At 45.4% G+C, this 23,911-nt stretch overlaps 2 protein-coding genes and 1 pseudogene across 5 annotated transcripts; 2 read left to right on the forward strand and 1 right to left on the reverse strand.

Annotated features, from left to right (window-relative positions):
• Positions 1-412: 412 nt before the first annotated feature.
• LOC131423003 (U1 spliceosomal RNA) lies at positions 413-544 on the reverse strand (annotated as a pseudogene).
• An 8,094-nt stretch (positions 545-8,638) lies between these two features.
• ZNF785 (zinc finger protein 785) lies at positions 8,639-11,912 on the forward strand. The gene is given in 4 exon segments (XM_058569626.1): positions 8,639-8,939; positions 9,080-9,208; positions 10,033-10,493; positions 10,495-11,912. Coding segments are annotated over 4 exon segments (1,248 nt in total). The 5' UTR covers positions 8,639-8,734; the 3' UTR covers positions 10,948-11,912.
• Positions 11,913-16,213: 4,301 nt separating this feature from the next.
• LOC131422405 (zinc finger protein 688-like) lies at positions 16,214-22,126 on the forward strand. 4 transcript variants are annotated; one of them, XM_058569624.1, is made up of 4 exons: positions 16,214-16,509; positions 16,607-16,843; positions 17,835-17,948; positions 18,727-22,126. In XM_058569624.1, exons 2-4 carry the CDS (start codon positions 16,687-16,689, stop codon positions 19,245-19,247), a joined length of 792 nt encoding a protein of 263 aa, XP_058425607.1. In that variant the 5' UTR covers positions 16,214-16,509; positions 16,607-16,686; the 3' UTR covers positions 19,248-22,126. The 4 variants fall into 4 exon arrangements, with proteins under 4 accessions (XP_058425607.1, XP_058425606.1, XP_058425605.1 ...); XM_058569623.1 differs by having other exon boundaries at positions 16,214-16,843; XM_058569622.1 differs by lacking the exon at positions 16,214-16,509 and having other exon boundaries at positions 16,764-17,521.
• The last annotated feature ends 1,785 nt before the right edge of the window (positions 22,127-23,911 follow it).

A 23,911-nucleotide genomic window follows, 5' to 3' on the forward strand; every position in this document is an offset into this window, starting at 1 on the left:
ATAACTACCACATGCGATGTAATGTTCTAGAAGATGGAGATGCAGCAGTGAACAATACAAAGTCCTTGCCCTCATAGAGACTAGAGGCTAAGGGAAAAGGCAGACAATATCAGGAAGTCAGTGCAGGATGAGGGGATGAAAGTGATCAGGGGGACTATTTTGGACAGGAGTGTCAGCAAACTTTGATCCTTGCTCATCTGATAGGTGAAAAGTACTATCACGTTATTTTATTTTAATTTTTAAATTTTTTTAGCAGGGCCCATCTACACACTTGCGTCACAAAATAGGAGAGCCAGGAAGAGGAGGGTGCAGACCCGATTTCCCAAGCAAGGGAGCTCTGGGCCTGGGTCTCTGCAGGCAGGAGTACAGTTAGGTACCATGGAAGCGATGTCTGTAGTGAACCGAAGGATATCAGGCGAGAGCGTGAACGCAGTCCCCCGCTAACAGAAATTCTGCAGTCAAGTTTCCCAGATGTGAAATGAAGAGCCTCGCCCTGGGAAAACCACCTTTGTGATCACAGTTTTCTCCCCTGCCAGGTAATTAATTTTAATTTGCATTCCTCTATTATGAGTGATTTTTCAAGTGTTTTAAGAGATCCCTAGGGCCGTCCTGTGGCTTAGCGGTTAAGTGCGCACGGTCCGGGTTCGGTTCCCGGGCGTGCACCGACGCACCGCTTCTCCGGCCATGCTGAGGTGCGTCCCACCTACAGCAACTAGAAGGATGTGCAACCATGACATACAACTATCTACTGGGGCTTTGGGGGGGAAAAAAAAAAAAGGAGAAGGATTGGCAATAGATGTTAGCTCAGAGCCGGTCTTCCTCAGCAAAAAGAGGAGGATTAGCATGGATGTTAGCTCAGGGCTGATCTTCCTCACAAAAAAAAAAAAAAAAGAGAGAGAGATCCCTATATTTGAAAGTCATACATTCTTTTAGAAGTTACTCTTAAATCTTTAACACATATATTTGACTTGTCTAATATTTCCCATTATATAATATTCCCTCTCTACTTTTTTTTTTTTTTTGCTGAGGAAGATTCATCCTGAGCTAACATCTGTGGCCAATCTTCCTCTATTTTGTATGTGGGTTGCTGCCACAGCATGGCTAATAAGTAGTGTAGGTCTGCACCCAGGATCCAAATCCACAAAACCAGGCTGCCCAAGAGGAGTGTGCCAAACTTAACCACTATGCCACCGGGCTGGCCCTCCATTTTTTATCTGAAATGAAAAATACTTTGAATTTTGGGCCTTGATTCTAACTGTTATAATTTATAAGGCATTTTATTTTAATATTATTAAAAATTGTTAGTTAGGCTATAATTGATTTTGGGGTACTGTGACTCAAAATATAATTTCCCATTTCAGTGTTCAGGTTGCACCTTGCTTACTCTATCATGTTTTGTACTTTGCAATATTCCTTTGGTCCTTAAAAACGAAAAAAAAGCATATTATGTAGGAAAACGATGTGAATAGCAAAATCTATATTAACTTATTTTTCTTTTTTCTAGCCAATACTAGATCCCTTTATTGTGTTTACCACCCACCCCCACCCCCACAAACACACACACACATCCTTTCACCCATTCCATACCACAAAGCAAAAAGATTCGTGGATGATACAGTGATACAGACATGATGAGTAGTGCTTCTGAGGAACTTGCCATATTTCTTACAACAGACATTGCTGGACTCTCTATTTGCCACCGCACATCTGCTTGAGTGGGCAGCTTGTGTACTTGTTCTTACAGGAAACAGCCATTTTTGGAACTTTACTTTTCTTGTTCTTTGGAAGCAATGATGGCTTCAGTTGGCAGCAGTGGAGCAAAAGAATCACTGAACTATCGGAAAATGGACATTTTGTCATTTGGTGGCTATGCCAACAGGAGATTGGGCAATAATGCTGAGTGGTATATCAAGCCTCTTCAGAGTGATCCTAGGTACTCCCCTTTCACTTTTATTGTAAGCATAGTATTTTCACAGGGATTTGCTAAAGGATTAAAAAGGTTTTTGTCTTTTGGCGGAAAAGAAATCCAACGTTGATCAAAATCTCCACACTCCAGAACAATATAAGAACCTTACAACATTTTCACTTAAGTCATTATACTCCCATTTAGGTCACAGCAGAGATGCTTCCCTGCAAGTGAAGTGTAGGACTAATTAAATAAGAGAAATTTATTAAATAAGAGAAAATAAAATGTCCTTCTAAAAAAAACCCTTACATTTATGATCAATTGATTTTTAACAAAGGTGCCAAGACAATTCAAAAAGAGAAATAGTCTTTTCAACAAATGGTGCTGGGACAACTGGATATCCACATACAAAAGAATGAAGTTGGATTCCTACCTTCAACCATATACAAAAATTAACTCAAAATGAACCACAGACCTAAATGTAAGAGCTAAAATTATAAAACTCTTAGAAGAAAACACAGACTAAATCTGTGTGATCTTGGATTAGGCAATGGTTTCTTAGCTAGGACACCAAAAGCACAAATGACAAAAGACAAAAATAGATAAATTAAAATTTTTTGCTTCAAAAGGCATCTTGAAGAGAGTGAAAAACAATCTACAGAATGGGAGAAAATATTTGTAAATCATATATCTGAAAAGGGATTTGTATCCAGAATATAATTAAAAACTCTTGTATGATACCAAAGCCAGACAAAGACCCTACAAGAAAAGAAAATTACAGACCAATATCCCTTAGGAATACTGATACAAAAATCCTCAACATAATACTAGCAAACCAAAGCAACATATTAAAAGAGTTACAGGAGCCAGCCCTGTGGCGCAAGCGGTTAAGTGTGCGTGCTCCACTGCGGCGGCCCGGGGTTCGCCGGTTCGGATCCCGGGCGTGCACGGACGCACCGCTGGGCAGGCCATGCTGTGGCGGCATCCCATATAAAGTGGAGGAAGATGGGCATGGATATTAGCCCAGGGCCAGTCTTCCTCAGCGGAAAAAGAGGAGGATTGGCAGATGATAGCACAGGGCTGATCTCCTCACAAAAAAAAAAAAAGGGTTACATACTATGATCAAGTGGGATTTATTCCTAGAATGCAAGAATGCTTCAACAGATGAAAATCAATCAATGTAATTATGCCACATTAATAGAATGAAGGAAAAAAGTATGATCATCTCAACTGATGTAGAAAAAAAATCTGACAAAATTCAATATCCGTTCATGATAAAAAACACTCAATAAATTAGAAATAGAAGGAAACTTCCTCAACATGATAAAGGCCATATATGAAAAACCCATAGTTAGTATCATACTCAATGGTGAAAGACTAAAAGCTATGGGCAGGCCCCGTGGCTTAGTGGTTAAGGGCGTGCGCTCCGCTGCTGGTGGCCCGGGTTCGGATCCTGGGTGCGCACCGACGCACCGCTTCTCCGGCCATGCTGAGGCCGCGTCCCACATACAGCAACTAGAAGGATGTGCAACTATGACATACAACTATCTACTGGGGCTTTGGGGGATAAATAAATAAATAAATAAAATTATTAAAAAAAAAAAAGCCTAAAAGCTTACCCCTCAGAATCAGGAAAAAGACAAAGATGCCCACTTTGCCACTTCTATTCAATATTATATTGAAGTTCCAGCCAGAACAATCAGGCAAGAAGAAGAAATAAAAGGCATCCAAGTTGGAAAGGGAGAAGTAAAATTATCTCTATTCACAGATGACATAATCTTATATCTAAAAACCCTAAAGATTCCACACAGAAAACTATTAGAGCTAATAAATGAATTCAGTGAAGTTGCAAGATACAAAATCAACACACAAAAATCAGGTGCATTTCTATATACTAGCAATGAACAATCCAGAAAGGTAATTAAGAAAACAATTCCATTTACAATAGCATTAAAAAGAATAAAATACTTAGGAATAAATTTAACTACGGAGGCGAAAGACTTGTACATTGAAAACTACAGAATAATGCTCAAAGAAATTTAAAAAGACCTAAGTGAATGGAAAGACATCTTGTGTTCATGGATTGGAAGACTTAATATTAGTACTAACCAAAGAAATCTACAGATTCAGTGTCATCAAATCAAAATCCCAATGGTGATGAGGTTTTGAAACTAGAGAGGGGTGGTAGTTGCACAACATTGTGAATGAACTAAATTCCACTTAACAGTACACTTTAAGATGGTTAATCATGCTTTGTCTAGGCAATATCCAGCTTGCTTCTTTTTCTCTTTTCCCCTGAACTTTTTACTTTGAAAGTTTTCCAACATACAGTTTGGAAGAATTTTACAGTGAACACTCATATCCTTACCACCTAACTCTACCATTAACATTTTACTATACTTGCTTTATTACATAACTATCTGTCTCTCTACTGTCCATTTTATATTTTGATGCATTTCAAAGAAATTGTCAATATCAGTACACTTCACCCCTAAACATTTCAGCATGCACATCATTAACTAAAGATCAATATTTGTTTTACATATTTTTTGAGTTAAACTTACATAAAATGTACACACTTTAAGTGTATATTTGCTGAGTGCTGACAAATGCATACATCTGTGTAACCCAAACCCCATCAAGATATAGAACAGTACCATCATCCTAGAAAGTTCCCTCATGACATATCCTAGTTAATCCCATCCTCACCCCACCAGAGACAACTACTGTTCTAATTTTGTCCCCACCGTAGATTCATTTTCCCTGTCATACAGTGTGTATTCTTTTATCTAAGGCTTCTTTCATTCAGCATAATGTCTTTGAGAACTGCTTCTCTTTTAGATCTTCAATTCTAGAATTCAGAGCCAGGAGAGTGTTCCCACACCCAGTATAGTACTTGACAAAACTCAGAAACAGTTACTCAAAGTTCCCTGTATTAGTTTCCCATTGCTACTGTAAGAAATTACCCAAACTAGGTGGTTTAAAACAACACAAATTTGCTTTTACAGTTCTGTAAGTCAGAAGTCTGAAAATAGTTCTTAGAGGACTAAAATCAAGGTGCTGGCAGGGTTGCGTTCTCCAGAGTCTCTAGGGGAGAATCAGTTCCTTGCCTTTTCCAGCCTTAGAGGCTGCCTGTGTTCCCTGGTTTGTGGTCCCTTTCCAGCAATGCATCACTGCCACCTGTTTTTGTTGTCACACCTTCTCTGACTTTGATCCTCCTGCCTCCCTTTTATAAGGCCCATTGTGAATACATGAGACCCACTGATAATCCAGGATAGTCTTCCCATCTCAAAATCCTTAGCTTAATCACATCTGCCAAGTCCTGTTTGCCAGTGTAACACATTCAGGTTTCAGGGATTAGGACATGGACATCATTGGAGTCCATTATTCTGTCTACCATGTCATCTGAATAAATAAAAGACCTTAATACCATGCTTCTCAAAACTGTGTAGCTTGAAGATAAAAAATCAATATAGTATATCTTCTGGATATATAAATTCTTCTTGTGGGTTTGGGAGAAAATTTTAATAATTTAAATTGATAAATGGCTTAAAACACTAGCCTTTCCTTTGAATCAACAATTCTGGTTCTAGCATTTCATTCTACAGACATGCTCATATCACGTGCCCAAAGAAGTAGTTCTATATATATATTTTTTTTTGTGAGGAAGATCAGCCCTGAGCTAACATCCATGCCAATCCTCCTCTTTTTGCTGAGGAAGACTGGCCCTGGGCTAACATCTGTGCCCATCTTCCTCCACTTTACATGGGATGCCGCCATAGCATGGCCTGACAAGCGGCGCGTTCGTGCGCGCCCAAGTCCGAACCTGGGCCGCCAGCAGCGGAGCACGCGCACTTAACCACTAGGCCACAGGGCCGGCCCCCCAAAGAAATATTTCTAAGGATATGATTACAGCAGTTTACTGTAGTAAGACTGGGAACAAACTAATTGCCCATCAACAGAGAATAGGCTAAATAAATTGTTTCATCCATACAACGGAACACTATGCTGCCATTAAAAAAAGATTTATATGTGCTGAAATTGAGCAATCTACAAGATATATTGAGGAAAAAAAGCAAGGTGAACAGCACGTTTAGTATGCTACTTGTGAAAAGAAATAAAACAAAAGATATATGCTTTTATATATCTAAACTATCTCAGGAAGCACACAGGAAACTGGTAACAGAGGTTGCCTCTAGGGAGGGAAGGGGACTAGAGGAGGGAGACTTTTTTTAATTGAAGCATAATACCATTCAGGTAAGTTCGCATATCATATGTGTACAGCTCAGTTAATTTTCACAAACTGAACACGTTTGAGTAACCAGCACCTAGATCAAGAAACAGAATATTATCAACACCCTAGAAGCAATTAGGGTAACCCACTATCCTGATTCTTAATAGCCTGGACTAGTTTTGCCTGTTTTTATACTTATATAAATGGAATCACATATACTATTTTGTATAGTCTACATCATTTTGCTTGACATTTGTCTACAAGATTCATCCATATTATACATGTGTGTAGATCATTCATTCTCATTTCTGAATAGTCTTCTATTTAATGAGTATCCCACAATTATTTATTCATTCTACTGTTGTGGATAGTTTCCAGTTTTTGGTTATTGCAACTAGTGTGGCTGTGAACACTTGAGTACATATCTTTCAGTAAACGTATGTACGCATTTCTGTAGGGTATACATCTAGGAGTGAAACTGCTGGGTCATAAGGTATGTATATATTTAGCTTTAGTAGCTACCGCCAGTTTTCCAAAGTGGTTGTACTAACACTCTCCCAGTAGTATAAGAGTCCAACACTTGTGAAACTTACTTTTGACTATATATTATTTTGAATTAGGCAATATTATGAAATGGAATGCAAATTCACATGAGTCTTAAAGCTATACTATGTTTCACTGTGGGGATGGACAGCTTTTTTTTACATCTCTAGAACTTTCCTTCTCCACTCTTACGAATACTTGGTTGGAAAAGTTTGAAATCTTTCATCTTAAGAGATGATCTGATTCATTTCCCAGTTTTTGTGTGTGTGTGTGAGGAAGATCAGCCCTGAGCTACCATCCGATGCCAATACTCCTCTTTTTTTTTTTTTTTTTTTTGCTGAGGGAGATTGGCCCTGGGCTAACATCCGTGCCCATCTTCTGTGGGAAGCCGCCACAGCATGGCTTGACAAGCAGTGCATCAGTGAGCACCCGGGAGCGGATCCTGGGCCACCGCAGAAGCAGAGTGCAGGCACTTAACCACTGTGCCACCAGGCCGGCCCCTCAGGTCCCAGTTGTATTACCCATTTATGAGCTTTAATTTTGTCGACTGAAATAAAGAATCTTGATAAAGTTAGAAGAAGGAGTTTATTCGATAGTCAAGAGTGAGGAACGAGAGCCCGTGAATCAGTCCAACAGAGTATTCTGAAGGAAGTGCTCCGAGGTCTAAAGATCTGAGTGCAGTTCATATATTTTTTCAAGGCAGTGTACATGCAGAAAGGGGCTTGCACATCAAACAATCATATACATCAAAGGGGTATCTGTTTTTCCATGACAGGGTACATCTGGTTTTTCTCTAGATAATACATTAAAGATAAAATAAACAAGAACTTCTTGGTTCTAAATCCTGGAATGTTGATGTTATCTATATGTGAAGGGAGGCAAGTACCAGGGTCGCTAATCATTCCCTCAACCTCAAAAATGCAGCTAGGGGATGTGAGAGCCAGGTACCCTTGATCTCTTCTTGTTGCAGATCTTTTCCAGCTGGGGTCTTCGGTGCTGAGGTGAAGGGTTGTAAACTCATTCTAACACAGGCTTAAGATGACTTGTAAAGTCATTCTGACACATTCTTACCATGACCTGCAAGGCTGCTTCACGGTAGAGCACAGATTTTGCACTGACTCTAAGCCTATGCAGCTTGCTTGCTAGTTTCACCCGTCAGACCAGGGAGGGGGGTCCCCATTATTGTTCAGAATTTGAACACAGGTTTTCTGATTGAAACAGGGTACTGAAGGTAATATAATTAAAATAACACTACAAACTCATATTTATTAAGTACTTACTTTGTGCAGAGAGCTACACCGAGCACTTAGCTGAACCTGGGAGCCAGAAGATGACTTTGAATCCCAGCTCTGCCACCCAAGGACAGTCACCTGGCCTTTCTGTCCCTCAGCTTCTACGTGATCTCGGGGCATGGGCCAAATCAAATACCAGGTGGGAACCGCTTCTCGCAGCCGACCCGGGCTGGCCCTGCCCTGAGTACCCAGAGCACAGTTCTGGGACAGGCCGCCCCCAACCACTTCGCCTCCGCCCCAGTCTTCGCCCTTCGGCTTTTACTCACCTCCACGCCCTGGACATCCGGACCTGCCTGTAAGAGGTCTCATGTAAGTAGCAGTAAGTAAGGGAGTAGCTTCAAGCAGTCAGAACCTCTGTCTTAGGTTGCTGTCCCGGAAAAGCCAAATCAAGGAAGACCCTGGCGCCCCTCAGCGCGGACCACCTCCAGACCTGTTGCTGCTTCCCCTCAAACCTTTCAAACAGGCCGCTCCGTCAAGACCAATCACAGCCTTCCTTCTTCCCTGTCCGCCTGGCGCTGCCCAATCAACGCACGTCATCTATCGGTGCGTGACGCTACGGGGTCCAACCGCCCTTCTGCTTCCCCTTTGGTAAGTAAGGGCAGAGAGGAAAAGCAAGGGATGTTGAGGCCGGGGAGGCGCCATCTTGGTTAAGGGCAGGACTATGGTCCTTTAAGGACTTTCTCTGAGGAAAGGCAGGAGAGCTATAGCGTTTCCATATTTCCCGGAAGCCTCTCTTTGCGAAGCACTGGGGGCTTGCCCATGGCGCCCCCGCTGGCACCGCTCCCGGCGGATGTACCCGGGGCGGCCGGGCCGGGGCGGACGAGGGAAAGCGGCCCAGGGGCCGTAAGCTTCGCGGACGTGTCTGTGTACTTCTCCCCGGAGGAGTGGGGGTGTCTGCGACCCACGCAGAGGGCCCTGTACCCGGACGTGATGCGGGAGACCTACGGCCCCCTGGGCGCGCTCGGTGAGGCCCAGCGGTCCGGCCAGGACCCCCAGTAATCTGGGAAGGGGGATTATGTCCCCAGACGAGTGGGCTGGAAGTGTGGGGCATTGAGGAAGTAGCCTCACCGGTTCTCAGCCGAGCCCAATGTTCGCCCTTCGCAGGATTTTCAGGCCCCAAACCGGCTTTTATATCTTGAGTGGAAGGAGAGGTGGAGGCGTGGGTCCCGGAGGCCCAGGATCCAGAGGGTGAGAGCCCAGCAGCTGTCAGCAGAGACGAGGGAAAGGTCGCAGGTACTTCACTTCAAACCCCAGTAGGTGATCTTTGAGAACCCCTTCCCCCTCCCCCACTCGGATCCTCAGCACACACTGCCCCCTCCAAAGGCCCATCAGGTCTCACTGCACCTCATCTCCAGTAAAGTTCCTATCTCACGGCAAAATGGCTCAATAGAACAGCTAAACTGGGAGTATAGCACCACTTAATCATACTGGAAAACTCCAGTTTAGTGCAAAATATAGCTTGAGCTTCCAAGGCAGCTAAGGGAAACAGGAAACACTTGTAATTTGGTTTTTGCTGTGTGATACAATGAAGACAAATGTTCCTTTTGGATATTAATTATGTGGATCACAGTATAATGAATAATGCCATTCGTCAGAGATTTCAAAATAAAGAAAACATGTTTTTCCTGTAGCCATGATGTCATAATGTTTGTTCCCAGAAGGTCTTCCCATGGAACCTAGAGTGCAGTCCAAGTATAGACTTTTTGGTGCTGGCCTTGAATGGCACCATGGGAGGTCATTTAATGTTTGCAAAGGGATCATAAACAGGTTCAGGTTGGTAAGATTCATGAAGGCTGGGACCATGACTGCCCTCAATGCCTGGCACAGAGAAGGAGTTCAATAATATTGACGCCTCCACTTATCTCCAGTTTTCAGGGCTTTCCTCTGTTAACCCCCAGACAATAGAATTTGCTTTTACTCCAGGCTAGCTTTCAGAGCTTGATGAGGCCCCAATCTTTGAGCCTCACTCCCAGGGGGCTATATGCTCAGCCATTCATGCTCCCTCCCAGGGCAGGCCATGGTCTAAGTTTCAAGTTTTATCTTTTCCCCTGTCTCAGGATCCAGCGATGGGAGTGAGGAGAAAGAAGGGCTGAAGAAGAGTCCACAGCAAAAAGAGATGGAACGTGAGGGAGTATCCCTCAAGGAATGGTTGCCATCTAGCATGCCATGTGACCCCAGTCACAAAGCTGCCTGCCCAGAGCTCTACTGGAACTGGAGGCAAAGCCCCATCAAGCCTTGGCTCAAGGACACTCCCACCCGCAGACCACCCTACTCTTGCCCAGACTGTGGCCACATCTTCAGCTACCCCTCCCTCCCGGCCAACCATAAGCGGGTCCACTCCGGGGAGCGGCCCTTTCCCTGCAACCAGTGTCAGGCCCGTTTCTCCCAGCGCAAGTACCTGCTCCAGCATCAGTTCATCCACACAGGTGAAAAGCCCTACACTTGCCCTGATTGTGGGCGACGCTTCCGCCAGAGGGCTTCCCTGGCCATCCACAGGGGGACTCACACTGGGGAGAAGCCCTAACCCATGCCCAGATTGCAAGAGTCGCTTCACTTACCCCTACCTGCTAGCCATCCACCAGCGCAAGCACACAGGGGAGAAGCCCTACAGCTGTCCCAGCTGCAGCCTCCGTTTTGCCTACGCCTCCCTGCTGGCTATCCACAGGCGCGCACACACAGGCAAGAAGCCCTATCCCTGCCCTGACTGCGGCCTTCGCTTTACCTACTCTTCTCTCCTCCTCAGTCACCGGCGCATCCATTCTGACAGCCGGCCCTTCCCCTGCCCGGAGTGTGGGAAAGGCTTCAAGCGCAAGTATGCCTTGGAAGCCCATCAGTGGATCCATCGCTCTGGCCAGAGACTGAGGTGGCAGCAGCCTGCAGTAGGGCTTTCAGATCCAATCCCTGTTTTGGCAGGCCACGATCCCCCAGTTCATTTCCGGTACTTTCCAGATATATTTCAAGAGTGTGGGTGATAGAGCTCACATGAGATGATTAGAGTTTTCTCTGGAAAGGAAGAGGCAAAGTTTATGCGTTTGGGGGATAAGGAAAAGAAGTGGGCATTTAAGGAAAACAAAGCTCTGCGTTAGGAAATGAGCAGAGGTGACAGGGCACAGAGAAGGTGTGTTGGAAGAAGGACGCAGGAATCTGAAAGGCCGCCTGAGGGCTGAACCCATTTTCTGAGGCTCCCACTTCCAAGTCTCACTGGGGGTTACTTCACTGCAAACCATTCACTTAACTGGCTTTTTGTTCTGGATTGTTCTCTCCCTTAGAGCATTCTGTTCTCTGGGCTGTATCTCTCCTTTACCTCAGAGATGGGGTCCCCTAGATGCAAAAGCCTATTAAAGGAGCCTGTATCCACTCTGGGGATCCCCTGGAATAGAGGGCATACCTTGGACCTGTCCCCACTGGGGGAAGCTCATCCAAGGATTCTGTCTTTTAGCCAGTGTAGGTGAAACATCTGGCAAGGAGACACATGCGGTGTCAAGCCACTGTGGGCACTGTTTAGTCTTGAAGACCTAGAGGTGGCCAGAGAAAGGACAATGGCTTCAGGTGGGGAACTGTCCTGCCCCACGCTCACTCTGCGTGTACGGCACACAAGTATCAAACTTCATAAGCTTAAAGTTATTTTTCAAACTTTTATGAATTAGTGATTGCAATGTTTTTTCTCCAGATATTTACATGTTCCCTGGATTTTACATCTTTTGAATAAAGATATATTCTTGGGCCACAGCAGCTGGAAATACAGTGCTGGGGACTTGTTTATTTTTAAAGAAAGAGTAAATTACTGTGATGAGAGTTGAAATCAAGGCATAGTATCTCCAGTCTAATTTTTACTGTAGGGCCGGCCCCGTGGCTTAGCGGTTAAGTGCACGCGCTCTGCTGCTGGCGGCCTGGGGTCGGATTCCGGGCGCGCACCCACACACCGCTTGTCCGGCCATGCTGAGGCTGCGTCCCACGTACAGCAACTAGAAGGATGTGAAACTATGATGTACAACTGTCTACTGGGGCTTTGGGGGAAAATAAATAAATAAAAATTATAATTCTTACTGTAATGCTTATATGTGTCAACAGTGAAAAGAGATCTTTCTGACCTGTTTAGATCTTCTAGCCCTACTTTGGAACAGGAAACTGTTGAAGAAATAAGCAAGGAGGTAGGTGGGACTAAGCATGTCTGCATGCCAGGAGTGGTGCTGGGTGACTCAAATATCTCTTTGAACACAAGACTGCTTCTCCGAACCCCTGGGTTCCAAAGATGATTATTAATCGGAACTGGGTGTTATTTTTGCTTTACCACATAGTCTCTCCTGAATTGGTAGACCTGGGTTCCAGGTTCAGCTCAGTCCCCACTAACTGTGTGGCCTTAAGCACACTATTCAGCATTTCTGAGCCTTAGTTGTCTAACTTGTAAGATGGGGCTAATGTCAACTTCAGAGTCGACTGAGATAAAATGTGAAGGCACCTAGCATGTCTTTATAATTTAAGGAACAAATAGCAGAGCTTCCCTCCAACATTTTATTATAAAATTTTTCAGTCATTCAAGAGTTGAAAGAATTTTATGGTAAACACTCATATGCCCATCACTTAGATTCTACAATTAACCTAGATTCTGTAATTTTGCTATATTTGTTTTATCACATGTCAATCCATCTATCTGTCCCTCTATCCAGCATTTATCCACCTTATTTTCTTTAATGTATTTCATAGTAAGTTGCAGACATCACTAGACTTCACCCCTAAACACTTCAACATAGGCTGAGCTTTATGCAAGAAACTTGAGCTCTTCTTCAAGTTCAGATGCTCTCCCTTAAAGTTTCTCTCTCCCTTAAAGACTCTGTTGTTGACAAGTAAAATTTATGAATTGTAATTATCTCCTGTATGTTTTATAACTTCTCATAATTATCTACATTCTTGAACAAACATTTACAATTTGGTGGGCAATAAAAAAAATTGAAAGCAAGAGCATCTTTGTATTTTTATAATGATTGGCAGGAAAAACAACTTGACATCAGCCACTTATGATGGAATAGTTTTAGTCTTGAAAGTTTGTTTCAATCTGATTAAAGTCTTCTCCATCCAGAGTGCGAAGAGAAGCGATTTACAACATAGTACCTGAATAAACAAAAGTATTTTTTGGTCCAGGTGAAATGCTTTGTAGTTTCTCTTTAGGTAAAGTTGATTCCCTGTTTAAAAAGAGACTTGTTTATGAGGATATATTTTTCCTTACTCCATTTCTACATTATTCACCACAATGAATGCAGTGAGGCACCTCTAGAACTCAAAGTTAATGTTATAAAATAAGCATATACTTATTCAGGCGAAATCAGTAGGTCACATTAAAAGCCAGAAAGTATTCCAGGTGAAAAACAGCAAGGATAGGGCCAGAAAATATAGACTAAAAAAGCACTAGCTTGATCAGCAATGAGAACATTTCTGAACAAAAAGAAGAGACTCAGTGTGTGCTAGGGCAGGCAGGAGAGCCAAGCAAGGAGTGGTTCCAAGACAGACGGTGGGCTGCTGCCAACAGAGACCTGGTAGGTCTTGCTTGTTATCTCCAGTGACCAAGCTTATTTGGCAAACAGTGTCTGCCATTCTGCCTAATTGCAGGAATATTCCAAAGGTGGGGATGAAGACATCTAGTACTTACAGTCCAATGCCACAAGCCATCAATATGACCCATCTCGACTAAAAAATAGGAAGACACTGAATCTAGGACACAACCCAGGAGAGCAGGAAGGGAAAACCCTGGGTGAGAGCTGAGGCCCCATCCAATTCGGAGAGAGAGGACTGAGGGCTCAAGGAGGGAGGTTTCCCAGGAAAAAAATGGGGATTTGAGATTTGATGCCATCCTTGGTACTCTGGAACAACTTAAAGTAAAAGCAGAAAGGGCAGATAACGCAAGGAGAAAAGAAAGACAATTAGAAAATTCAAGAAAAGCAAACAGTGACAATGGCATTCAATATATAAATGTATCAAGTCAACATATACACCTTAAATTTACACAACATTATATGTCAAATATATTTCCCTCTTCTTTTTTTTGCCTCTTCCCCAAAGCCCCAGTACATAGCTGTATGTTCTAGTTGTAGGTCCTTCTAGTTCTTTCATGTAAGCCGCTGCCATAGCATGGCTACTGACAGACAAGTGGTGTGGTTGCATGCCCAGAAACCAAACCTGGGCTGCCAACACGGAGCACACCGAACTTTAACCACTGGGCCATCAGGGCTGGCTCCAAATATATTTCAATTAAAAAAAGCAAATGGTTGACAAGAAAGGAAACGTAATTATATCATGTGTAGGAAATATTATTTACAATAATTTATTGCATTAAGTATGTGGGGAAAAAAGGTAAGGGAAATGGGGCTAGAAACTAAGCAAGTATCATAGCAGGATGCACATGTATAATGTCTAAAATGAGTATATCAAGAAACAGCAATAAAAGCATATGTTTTTAATGAAAGCTCCAGAAGAAATAGCTAAGAATTAAAAGTGTATTTACTCAGTTTGGGAAGATGAAAACGTTCTGGAGATGGATGGTGGTGACTGGTGCACAACAATGTGAATGTAAATTAATACCCCTGAAGTGTACACTTAAAAATGCTTAACCTGGTAACTTCTATGTTACATATATTTTACCACAATTTTTAAAACAAGGAATGACCTTCTGATATATGCTACAACATGGATGAAACTTGAAAACATTAAGTGAAATAAGCCAGACACAAAAGGACAAATATTGTATTATTCCACTTTTATGAGGCATCTAGAATAGGCAAATTCATAAACACATAAAGTAGATCAAAAGTTAACAGGGGCTGGAGGAGAAGGGAATGGGGAGTGACTGCTTAATGGGTTCCATGTTTCCGTTTGCAGTGATGAAAAAGGTTTTGGAAATAGATAGGTTTTGGAAATAGGTTGCACAACATTGTGAATGTAATTAATGCCACTGAATTGTACACTTAAAAATGGTTAAAATGGCAAATTTTATATCATATATAGTTTACCACAATTTTAAAAAGTTAGCAATATACCAAAACCATTGAATTGTACACTTTATTTATTTATTTTTTGTGTGTGTGAGGAAGATCAGCCCTGAGCTAACATCCATGCTAATCCTCCTCTTTTTGCTGAGGAAGACTGACTCTGAGCTAACATCTATTGCCAATCCTCCTCCTTTTTTTTTCCCCCAAAGCCCCAGTAGATAGTTGTACGTCATAGTTGCACATCCTTCTAGTTGCTGTATGTGGGACGCAACCTCAGCATGACCGGAGAAGCAGTGCGTCGGTGCGCGCCCGGGATCCGAACCCGGGCCGCCAGTAGCGGAGCACGCGCACTTAACCGCTAAGCCACAGGGCCAGCTGGAATTGTACACTTTAAATGGGTGAATTGTATAGTAAGTGAATTATATGTTAAAGCTCTTAAACAAAAAAAACTTGTACACGAAGGTGCATAGCAGCACTAGACAAAAGGTGGAAACAACCCATATGTCCATCAACTGCTGAATGGATAAATAAAATGAGGTATATCCATACAATTGAATATTATTCAGCCATCAAAAGGAATGAGGTACTGATAAAAGCTACAACATGGATGAACCTTGAAATCACATTATGCTAATAACAGAAGCCAGACACGAAAGGCCACATATTGTATGATTCCATTGATATGAAATACCCAGAAAAAGCAAATCCATAAAGACAGAAAGCAGATTAGTGATTGCCATGGGCTGGGGGGAAGGGAGAATGGGAAGTGGCTGCTCAGTGGGTAGGAGGTGATGAAAGTAATGACACCCTTTAGGGGTGATGAAAGTAATAATGTTGGTTGCACATTGTAAATATACTAAATGCCACTGAATTATACAGTTTAAAATGGTAATTTATGTGTATTTTACCACAATATAACATTGCCTATTGGCTGCAAAGGGTGCACAAGGAGACATTCAGGGGTGACATTAATGTCTTATATCTTGTTTCGGGTGATGATTAACACCGTTTTATGCATTTGTTAAAACGACAAATTTTACACTGAAGATCTGTGCATTTTACTGTATGTACAACATAATTCAAATGAATAAAGAGTTCAAAGTAGTCTCTAGGGAACAGGAGGAAAGGGTACAGCAGACTGCCTTTTTCATTAGAAACTTTTTCTATGACTTTTTTTCTTGGTGAGGAAGGTCAGCCCTGAGCTAACATCCATGCCAATCCTCCTCTTTTTTTGCTGAGGAAGACTGGCCTTGGGCTAACAGCCGTGCCCATCTTCCTCCACTTTACATGGGACGCCGCCACAGCATGGCGTGACAAGCGGTGCATACGGGCGCGATCCCAGGCCGCCAGCAGCAGAGGGCCCGCACTTAACCCCTACACCCCGGGGCGGCCCTGTATTACTTTTTAAAGCCCATGTACATTAATGAATTTGGAAAAAAATTAAAATGTAATTTAAAATTTCCCCAACCAATTCCAGCCTTACCAAACTCGTTCCTTCACCTGCAGCTCCGGTCCAGAGACTGAGCCAGCCGAGCCACAGGCGCAAGGAGTCAGGTGGGCTCTCCAGCAGTGGTTCGGGCTGGAAACGTGTACCTGGTTCCTACCTCGACAGTCCCCAGGATTTGGCCAGGGTGTGTGCGTCTTCCCGCAGGGGCTGAGGACCGGATTCCAGATCCTGTTGTCGGGAGGCGAGAAAGGAGACCATCGGGGAGAGAATCCCAGGCTCCAGAGATGCCGAGGTCCTCGATCGGCTCCAGAGCCAGCCGACCGAGGAGTCAGGGCTCGGACGCTTTCCAACGCCCCGCTTCCTGCTCTCGCGGCCAACCATCGGCAGCTGCGCAGGGCTGGCTGAGAGGTGCTAGAAGCTGCGGGCCGGTCCATCTTGAAGGCAAGAAAGCTTCTCTCGATCTCCCCTCCGGTCCCTCTCCTCCCTCCCCCAACAAAAATATCCCCCACATGCGGCAGCCATTGTATTTAAGGGCAAGTGGACCATGAGGCCAGAGAGGCCAGACAGGCGCCATGTTTGATATGATCAAGGGATGGCGCCCTTAAGAGTAGCCAGTGACCACTGAAGCCAGGATGTCGCCATATTTTCTGAAGGCACCTTCCGGGTCCCTTAACCCGGATGTCTATGTCCAAGCTGCCATGAGGCGAATAAACACCGAGGGGGTTTATTTGTCCCCATCAGAATCCCCGAATTCCTAACAGCTGGTCTCCGCTACTTCGGTTCCTCGGCTGCGTTCGGACGCCAAGGCTGGGCGGGGCCCCGGCCTCGGGAGCCCTTCCTGTGGACGACGAAAGCTGAGGCCGGGAGCGGGGAGGCGGTGGCACCGGGGACAAGGCGGCCGCTGCTCGGGGCCGGGAAGCCCCATGGCGCCGCCCCCAGCCCCACTTCTGGCGCTGAGGCCGGGGGAGACCCGGACTGGTTGTAAGAAGCCCGTGGCCGTGAGCTTCGCGGACGTGGCTGTGTACTTCTCCTCGGACGAGTGGGGGTGTCTGCGGCCCGCGCAGAGGGCCCTGTACCGGGACGTGATGCGGGAGACCTACGGCCACCTGGGCGCGCTCGGTGAGGCCCCGGGTCAGCACCCCCCTCCTCCTTCACTGGGGTTCACAGGGGTTATGATAGAGAAGGACCGAGAGGATTGTGAGCCCTAGTCCCGCACTAGTCCACCAACAGCACCAGCCATCCCCCATTCCCAGAGCTTCAGGTACCCCCTCGGGAGAACTTCCATCCCGCATCCACTTCCTCCAGGCAGGAGCATTGCAGACCCTGTCCAGGTTCAGCATAAGTTCTGAGGAGGTGCCCTCACCCTGGCAGGGGCTGCCGTCTTCCCAGGGCAGCCTCTGAGGCCAGCACTGTAATCCCTGTTCTCTCCCAGGATTCCCAGGCCCCAAACCAGCCCTCATCTCTTGGATGGAACAGGAGAGTGAGGCTTGGAGCCCCGCCGCCCAGGATCCTGAGGAGAGGGAAAGCCTGGGAGAAGCTCTGAGAGGTGAGGGATAGTCCCAAGTCTCCCCCAACCTGGCGCTCCAGGGCTTCGTGTCTAGCAATGATTTCTTTCAGATCCGCATGTCCAGCATCCCTAAAGGAATCCAACCGATGTTGGACTAGAGGAGGAAAGAAGGCAGACCTGCTACCAAGTTTTCAGAACTTAGGACAGTAGTTATATTGAGACCAAAGTAGGAGAATTAGGAGCCCAAGTCTAAGACTCAGGTTTCCAGGTCCCTCTCATAGAAAACACCACTCATTCTCCCTTTTCTGAGGAAATAAAACCCTCTAAGAATGGAAGTGGCTTCAGGTCTGCCTTTCACATTCCTCAAGCAATGCAGAGAGAATATGCCCAGTAATTGACAACTTGTCTCTTTTCCCCTTGCCATCCCTCAGCAGAGTGATTTTGAGCAAAAACATTTCCTCATCTGTAAAAGTCTTACAGAAAAAAAAATCAAGAAACCTACAAAAAAATCAAGAAACCACAATAATAATACCTACTGCTTATTGAGCATTTACTAAGTGCTTGACATGCTTCTACTCATTTAATCCTCCCAGCAACCCTGTGAAGTAAAGAAACCATCGATTCCCATTTGACACATGAGGAATCAAGGCCCAGATAAGTCATTCTTAAGAGATTTGACCCTTGTTTATCTTCCTTCGAAAGCTGTGTGTTAATCAGGGCATTACTTTTCTGGCACTTCCCTAAGTAACAGCACCCTATAACCTGAGACAGTCTAAGCAAATGTGTTGTAAAATGTAACTTAATTCCTGTTTCCCAGGAGAGGCCCCAAACAAGAAGGAAGAGGAACCCAAGGAAGGGCCAGGAGCCAAGGGACCCAGAAAGACTTCTGGGAAGGAGTGGCCTAAAGAGCTGATTCAGCACAACCCTGACCCAACCATCAGCAAGGCCTTGGCAAGAGCACAACCACCCATGAAAGCTGCCTGGGACCAGAGCACAGGTGTGCAGCCCCCGGTCCCAGTGCCCAGCGTGGATGCTCCCACCAGCCAGCGGCGCCACGTGTGTGCAGACTGTGGCCGCCGCTTCACCTACCCCTCGCTGCTGGTCAGCCACCGGCACATGCACTCTGGTGAGCGGCCCTTCCCCTGCCCTGAGTGTGGCATGCGTTTCAAGAGGAAATTCGCAGTGGAAGCACACCAGTGGATCCACCGCTCCTGCTCTGGAGGGCGGCGGGGCAGGAGGCCTGGGATCCGGGCTGTGCCTCGGGCCCCAGTCCGGGGTGACCGGGACCCGCCTGTGCTGTTCCGGCACTACCCAGACATCTTTGAGGAATGCAGGTGAGCAGCTCCTGCAGGCTGGGGTTGAGCCTGACCTCGGCGCTAAGGACTGACTGGGTCAGGGATCTGGGAACCAAAATTCATCCTTTGGGCTTCCCTCAAGGATCCCTCAAGTATCCAAACTTGTAAAAAGAAAAGTGCCTGTAAAGATTCAAATAGATTAAACTTGACACCCCTCTCCCCAGTCTTTCTAGAAAAATGAAGAGAGTAAGATGCTGGACTTCTCTCAAGTGTTATCTCAGTAGCAGGTGCAACCAACATCTTTCCATTGTGTCAAAAAAAAAAAAATCCCCTTGTTGCTTATCTACATCAGAGGTAACTGCAGAGGGGGACTAAGACTTGGAGAGGGGGCCCCAGATGGAGGAGGGCATGGACAAGCCCCAGCTAACTGACGCCAGCAGGAAGCCCAGGAAGTGAAGTGGGTGGAAAGAGTGGAAAGCACCTGGCACAGATCTAGTCTCTGCAGCTTGCCCCAAGGCACAGCTGGTATGTCACACACCCGCCCTGAGCTCAGCTCCCTCATCTGTAAAATAAGGATCAATTATATCTACCTCAAAGGGTTACGGTGAAGACTGAAATTTTAACATCATATGTATGACATAGTAAATGTGCAATAAAGATTTGTTGAGTGAATTACTGTCAACATTTTATGCTTCAGAAAGTGTAAAGAAGCCTGCTAAGGAGGCAGGGCATGGATATCAGTAGCCGTGTTTTGCAGATGAGTAAACTGAGGCTCAGAGAGATTAAGTGATTTTCCCAAAGTTTCACTGCTATAAGGCAACAATGCTGGAAACTGACACAGAGCCCAGATATTTCTACCACATCCTCTGAACAGTCATATCTGGGCAGAACGTGGGTCAGAGGCTCACAGGTGACATGAGGTGAGAACAGAGTTCTGGGCAGGGAGCTAGCCGGACAGCAAACAAGGGCCACTGCAGGAAAAGGTTTTTTGGTCCTTAGTTCTCAGCCAGAGAGTGGCCTCCCCCTTGGGGCTAGGGGTGGCTTCTCAGGATGCAGGACCCAGCCCTGCCTGTCTAGGGGACACTCAGCAGGAAACTGAGAGCTCCACCAAGGCCAGTGAACTTTCACTTAGAAAGTGCAGTCAACATGCAATGATCATTTATTGAATGCCTTCTGTTGGAGAGACTGCAGGTGATAAGGGAATTCTGGGATGAGGAAGGTTGACCCCATTCATTCATTCACCAAACACCAAGTCCTCTGTGGGTTTTCGTGCTAGGCTCCAGGGACATGCTGATTCAGGTGCCACATTCCATGTGGGAAGAGAGTGACTGGGGCTTTAATGGAGGAAGTCCAGAGGCACCACCTAACCCATCCTGGTTTGTGATATGCCGGGAAGTGCAGCTTGGAGAAGGAGATGGTTGTGTTCCCCATAGCATTACATAGGAATTGGTGTGTGGTGAGATGTTCAGGCAGAAGGAGCAGCAAGGGAGCCTTGTTTCATAGAAAGGATAAGAGATGGACACAGTGTGGAGTAGAGGTTCTGAGCATGGGCATTGGAGTCAGACTGGGTTCAGATCCTGACTGACTTGCTTTATCGTAGTGCAATCTGGGGCAAGTCACTTCTTGCCCCAAGTCACCTCTCTGTGCCTTAGTTTCTTCATCTATAAACCCCAGATAATAATAGCACCTGTCTCATAAGATTGATGTAAGGATTAAATAAGATAATACAGAACGGGGCCTTGCACATTAGCATTTAATAAGCATTGGTTATTGTTATTCTAATACAATACAAAATAGTAGTTGAACAGGACCAACAGGAGACCTGGGCAGGTCTTCTGAATCAAGGAAGGTTTCCTGGAGGAGGTGGTTCAAACTGGCCTTGAAAGATGAGAAAGACTTCAATCAGGATGGGCATGTAGAGGGAATGGTCAGCAGTTCCCCTTGACTGAAACGTAAAGAACTAAGTAAAGAATAATGGAAGGTGGAGGCAGTCTTGGGAGGGCCACAGATCCCAATAGATGAGCTTGTAGGCAATGAGGAGCCATAGAAAGTTCTTGAGCAGGAGCAGGGCTGTTTGACAGGTGCTGTCAGAAGATGTCTGTAAAGCAGTGTGAGGCGTGACCTGTGGGAGAAGACTGGACACCAGACATCTGTTGAGCATCTGCTTCCAGATGGGAGTGATCAGGAGCTAGACTAAGCTAAAAAGCAAGACTTTTTCTCCAAGTTGCTCTTGTTTGCTGACCTTAGAATTGGGAAGAAAGATATTCATAAGAGGCTTCTGCCATAGAATCTGCATGGCTCAGTGACTGACAATATAAGCTGCGAACAAGTAAGTCCCAGAGGTTTCAAGTATGGAGAGCTGGAGCAAGGGGGCCTGAGTGCTGGGCAAGGGGCACTCAGTAGTGGGAGGGTGTGAAGGCCAAGGGGTGACCAGTACTGGAGAGGGGAGAGTCAAAGAGAAGGTGGAGCTGGAGAGAGGAGGTGCCACCAGGGAGCGGGGAGCAGAACCAGGCCCAGTACCTCAAGCACCGAGCTGCCCAGGTCAGCATAGAGTGAGTGCTGTCTGCTCGCTCTCTCTCATTTTTTCATTTAACAAACATCTACTAAGCATTGACTGTGTACCAGGTACTATTCTACGTGCCAGGTTATAGCAGGGAAAACAGACATAAGAGTCGTCTTGGAGCTTACATTCGAGTAGGGTGGGGACAAGCCATAAGCCAGTACATAAATAAGATGAAGTGGTGTAATTGCAAATAATAAGCACTACTAAGGAACTAAAACAGACAACGTGCTGAAAGTACCTGTTGCGAATGGATTCTTAGACCAGGCCTTGGTGAGGAGGAGACATTTGGGCTGAGATCTAAATGATGAGGAGCCAAACGGGTCAGGTTGCAGGACGTAGGAGTGGGAGAGGGCAGGGTTTCAGAGGCTGGGGGCAGGGAGGTAAGGGCTGGGAGGGGGAGGTGGTTTCCAGAGGGAACAGCAAGTGCCATGCTCTGAGGTAGGCATGAATTTGGGTAAGGTGCAGAAAGGACACTGGTGGCTGGACTGAGGAACTGAGTGGAGAAGATTTACAGATGAGCTTGGAGCGGGGGAAGGGGGTAGGTCCTAGAGCTCTTGTTTGCCCCCTTGTGATGATGTGAAGTTTGGATTTGATTCTAAATACACTGGGAAGCCACTTGGTTGTTTTGTTTTTGTTTTGTGGTAAAATATACATAAAATTTACCATTTTAAATATTTTTAAGTGTACAGTTTAGTGGCATTAAATACATTCACATTATTGTGCAACCATCACCACCATTCCTCTCCAGAACTTTTTTGTCTTCTCCAACTGAAACTCTGTACCCATTAAAATAGCATCCTGTTCCCCCTTCCCTCAGCCCCTGGCAACAACCATTCTACTTTCTGTCTCTATGAATTTGACTACTCAAATAAACCACTGGGGGGTTTTAAGCAAAGTGTCAAGGTGATCTGATTTGCATTTTAAAAACCCACCCTGGCTGCTCTGAGAATGGACTGCAGTGGGGCAAGTAGAGTGGAGATGGAAAGTAGAAGGACTGGAGGTGAACCTTGGAAAGTGAACGGACAGAGCCTGTCCATGGGCTGGATGTGGAGCCGAGAGCATCAGAGGAGCCTGGAACGATGATAAGGTTTTTGGCTGAGGGAGGAGGAGGATGGAGGAGCCAGTTCATGGGGTGGCCCTGGGGGTGACGACAGGGTGGACTGCAGCATGTTAGGGCTGGAAGGGAGCTCTTGGAGCTGTCTGGTTCAATGTGTTAAGCAGGGTTTGGAAGCAGAGGGTGGAATAGGTGTCACTGTTGAGGGGACTCTGCAAGGGGCGTGGGGAAGAATGCTTGTTCTTTCCACTGAGCATCTCATGGAAATATTGTTCCATAGACTATGCTCTGAGAAAGGCTGCCGCCCAGAAAGGGCAAGGGCCTTACATGAGATCACACAGTTGAGTTAGTGGCAGAGGTAAGCCTGGAACCCAAACCTCTCGAGTTTTCAGTTGATGCTCTTGCTCTTTTCCCTCCACCAGGCTGCAGTGCCAGATGGATGGCAAAGGCAAAAGGCTAGGAGCCCAGAGACCAGCTAAGAGACCCCAGGGCTAAATCAACAAGGGCCTGAGCGAGAGGAGCAGACCAGTGAGAGCTGCCACAGGATACCTTTTGTGAAGCCTGTCACTCTTCCTCCAGGGCAATTTCGAATACCACCCAAACACCCGAATGACATATTTTTTTCCCCGAGGACATGACTCTTAAACATAACCTTCTTATTTACTTTTCAATACTTATCATAGCCTGTCATTTTAATTTTATCTCTTTATATTTATATGACAGTATGGAATTGTATATGACCAGAAGCAGCTCTTCTGACCTCCTAGGTCCCTGCTCTGGCACTACCCCACATGACAACTGCATCTTCGTAACCTGGCCTAAAATCCCACCTCTTTCTGGTTGCTGAGATTGTGCCTTCAACGATTTGAGGCATTAGTGTGTTACAGTTCTGGAGTCAGACTGCCTGGGTTTGAATCCTGGCTTCAACACTTACTAGCTGTGTGGCCTGGGGCAAGGTCATCCCTCTGTGCCTCTGCTTCCACACTATCTGAAGTGTTGTGAAGATTAAATGAGTTAACAAGCCAAAGCACTTGGTACAGAGTCTGGCATATAGTAAGTGATCAATCAAGGTAAGCTAGTATTATTAATG

This window comes from Diceros bicornis, chromosome 26 (assembly GCF_020826845.1).
Source record: "Diceros bicornis minor isolate mBicDic1 chromosome 26, mDicBic1.mat.cur, whole genome shotgun sequence".
Classification (NCBI taxonomy): domain Eukaryota; kingdom Metazoa; phylum Chordata; class Mammalia; order Perissodactyla; family Rhinocerotidae; genus Diceros; species Diceros bicornis.

Bases quoted from the DNA above. Each gene is read 5' to 3' on its own strand.
- LOC131422405 (XM_058569622.1), top strand. From the start codon at position 17,326: ATGGCGCCGCCCCCAGCCCCACTTCTGGCGCTGAGGCCGGGGGAGACC. The intron at 17,522-17,834 runs GTGAGGCCCCGG...GTTCTCTCCCAG, and splicing joins CGGCCACCTGGGCGCGCTCG to GATTCCCAGGCCCCAAACCA. The intron at 17,949-18,726 runs GTGAGGGATAGT...CCTGTTTCCCAG, and splicing joins CCTGGGAGAAGCTCTGAGAG to GAGAGGCCCCAAACAAGAAG.